Genomic DNA, 3,247 nt, shown 5'->3' on the forward strand with positions numbered 1-3,247 from the left:
TAGCGTTTAGAAGTTTGTAGGGAACATACAGACAGCCGCTTTATTTTATATGTGTCTATAGAGAGTATAAAAAGTTTGATATGTATATAAAGAAGCCATTCAAAAACCATTATCACCCTGAAAAAAATAGACTAATTGATTTCTAATGATCAAAATAGCCTGGAATTTCGTGTTTTCGACTTTTTTTCTTGTAGGCTAATTGATGTAATGCTCGAAGCAATGAACGAAATGTCACTACGATTCTTTAAATACAATGAAAATGAATATTGACGCTTCCATGATAGTCTCAACATTCAATACCAATAAACTCGACAAACGTGTGATAAATATATTAAATTTTATTTCGATTATCTCTCGTAGTAACATTGAAACAGCCTTAGATTTCAGCGATCCACGTAATTTATAAAAGAAAATAAATTATGTAATTTACAGATTTAGCCTTTGTAACCCAAAGCGGCTACTGGGGCACCGTAAGCACCGTATGCACCGTATGCACCAAAGGGGGCTCCAACAACGCCCTTGTATCCTACGGCGGCTACGGGGGCTGCCACCGCCGCCACGGGGGCGACCGCTGCGTGAGCGACGACAGCTGGACTTCCAGAAATGGGTCCAGTGTAGGGGGATGCGACGGCAGCGGCTGCTGGGGCGCTCAAGGCGGTTCCTGGTTCGTTAGTTTTGACTACGGCTCTGAATCCGGCAGCATCGGCTACGTATTCCACTCTTCTGGCACGTCCGTCAATGTCACCGATGACGTAAGATCCTCTCTTGTTGCCCCAGCCGTCACCGACTTCGCTGCGTCCGTTGGTGGCACCCACTCCATTGACAATCTGGTAGTTAAAGGCGTAGTTTCCGAAATCCTAGAATGAAGCAATGCGCATGAGCTAAATTGCTATAACTCCGAAGGAATTTCGGAGGATTCGTTTCGTTTGGATCCTCTACTTACGTCTTGTTTGCGAGAACTAACACTGTGGCCTCCTACAGCTGCTCCGGGAACGATTCCTGCAGACACGGCGGCGACAATAGCGAAGAGTACAGCTACCTGCAACAAAGAATTGCCAAAGATTAACTACTAAAGGTACTTCACGAGATGGTTAATCCACGTATCCAAAGACACCATTCTATGAGGATACTTGCCTTGGTGAACATTTTGCTTTGATTTATTGGTGAATTGTACTTTACTCCTGCAAAATTTCTTCTTTTATAGCAATTTTTCGAATGAAAAAAACCCGAAATATATCCAAAGACCTTGGATGTTGATCCTGCTCCAGAAGGAAAACTGGTTATTGGTATGTGATAGATAGGTCTATTCTCCCATTTTCTAGGTCGTTTATACTTGATTGTAGCTATTCGAAGCGATGCTGGGTTCTAAATTTATATTTATTTAATGTATTTATAAAATATTTTCTTGTAAAACTTGATTGGAATGAGGATAAAGGTATTTGGGTTCGCAACTCGAAATAGAGTAATAATAGTGTAACGATTATAGGAATGATACATTGTTAACGTGAGTTTTAGTACATCTAATCAGTATCAAATTACATTAATTTAATTAAATTTTAACAGGAATAAAATTATATTTTAATTTAAGATTTCAATAGAACAGCAAATCATACTTAATTATCCAGAAAAGTAACAAAATTAAAGTTTAATGTGGGAATTAACGGTTTGTGTACTGTTAGATACTAAAGATTATTCATTTAAACAAGGGATAAGGAAGAAACTTCTAGTGAGAGGCCAGCGTGATAAAGTGGTACTAAATTAAATTTATCTATTTATTAAGCTCCGAAACAGCCCCCTATATTTTTCCCACATAGAAAACGTAAATACATACGGCATAACCTGTCCAGAACGGAACCTGCCTAACGGAAAGAATAATTGATATCGTTTACACAGATTTAATTGTACGTAGTATATAACATGTTTAGGATTGTATTTCTGATATACATTTTAAGGCTCTGATTTTTAGCAGAGGAAAAAGTGGGTATGGTCAGTGGCGTAGCGTAGTGGGGCGGCAGGGGCGGCACGCCCCGGGCGGCACTTTCAGGGGGCGGCATTTTTTCACGATAAATAATAATAATATCTTGTAAAAATTTGAACCATTTCATTTCATATTTTTGTCGCACCTACGATTCGGACCGATTGAAACGAGCACGGAATTTTTCATTACTTATTCTGTGACGAAACTGGGGAATCCCCTTTCTTTAAATGAATGTATAATAACGACGTCTTACTCATTGTAGCGACTGACAACACCGTCTGTACTGACTTGTAGGGATTCCCCATATTTTATTTAAGGGGGGGGAATTTTAAGGAGGCGACGAAATTTTCTTCTGCCCCGGGCGGCTGACACCCACGCTACGCCACTGGGTATGGTCCCTCCGATCCCTGAACTCCTGTAGATGATGAGCTGGCCGAGTGAATAAAACCACTGAAAGGTACTCGATCGCGGATTCGCGCCTGGTCACGTGAAATTTTCCGGATTTTCTTCACTCGTCTAACACCTAAATAGGGGCCAGTCTTCCCGGGAATCATCCCCCTTAGCAGATCACCTAAGTGTTGCATTGCCTTATCCCACTATTCCATTCCCGATGATGAGCATTAAAATTTCCAATGGAATAATATATCATAGATGATTTCCTATGTGTTTGAGCATTTATCACTAATCTTCCTCGTGTTTATAATTGAAAATGTTTTTGGTTCAAAAAGACAAAGAATAAGCACATAAAAACACATAATTGATCAGTTAAATATGAAAATCAAATGAGTTACGTGCTAGATCTAAATGAATTTATACCTTAGTCTATTATTTAGCCTAAGTACAATTATAAAATAATCTATTAATAATGAATGAAATATACTTCTAAGCAATTATAGAATCCTCCCAATACCAACATTTTTAGAGCCAAATAGTACAGCTCCTGCGTGTGGCTTTAAAGTAAACTCTCTTCGCACGAGGGATTTTTTTAGTTACTTTACAGTAACAACTATTAAAAAAAAAAAAAAAAAAAAAAAAAATTTCAGCAACGAGTTGTTTAACTTTCCCGGCAACATTTAGAATTTCGTGTGGCGCGATCTGTTATGATATTTTAGTAAAATCTTTATTATAAAAATGGCAAAAGGATTAATTTTGAGGGTCGAGACGAGTTTCGTAAAAAATTGTTAATGCTAATAACGAGTAAAGGCTTCATTAAGTTCGATCCCATTCGAAATATGACGTGTGACATTCTCTATCTCCCCACACCTTCGA

The 3,247-nt window shown here is 38.5% G+C and overlaps 1 protein-coding gene across 2 annotated transcripts; it reads right to left on the reverse strand.

Annotated features, from left to right (window-relative positions):
- Positions 1-318: 318 nt before the first annotated feature.
- On the reverse strand, positions 319-1,454 carry LOC136982239 (adult-specific rigid cuticular protein 15.7-like). Of its 2 annotated transcripts, none has more exons than XM_067278698.1 (3): positions 1,135-1,454; positions 944-1,039; positions 319-857 (listed from the first exon to the last, which is right to left on the reverse strand). In XM_067278698.1, the coding sequence occupies exons 1-3, from the start codon at positions 1,144-1,146 to the stop codon at positions 435-437; spliced, it is 531 nt and encodes a 176-aa protein (XP_067134799.1). In that variant the 5' UTR covers positions 1,147-1,454; the 3' UTR covers positions 319-434. The 2 variants fall into 2 exon arrangements, with proteins under 2 accessions (XP_067134799.1, XP_067134801.1); XM_067278700.1 differs by having other exon boundaries at positions 944-1,035; positions 1,131-1,454.
- Positions 1,455-3,247: the final 1,793 nt, after the last annotated feature.

Source organism: Centruroides vittatus, unplaced genomic scaffold, assembly GCF_030686945.1.
Source record: "Centruroides vittatus isolate TY-2023 unplaced genomic scaffold, ASM3068694v2 contig_817, whole genome shotgun sequence".
NCBI lineage: Eukaryota > Metazoa > Arthropoda > Arachnida > Scorpiones > Buthidae > Centruroides > Centruroides vittatus.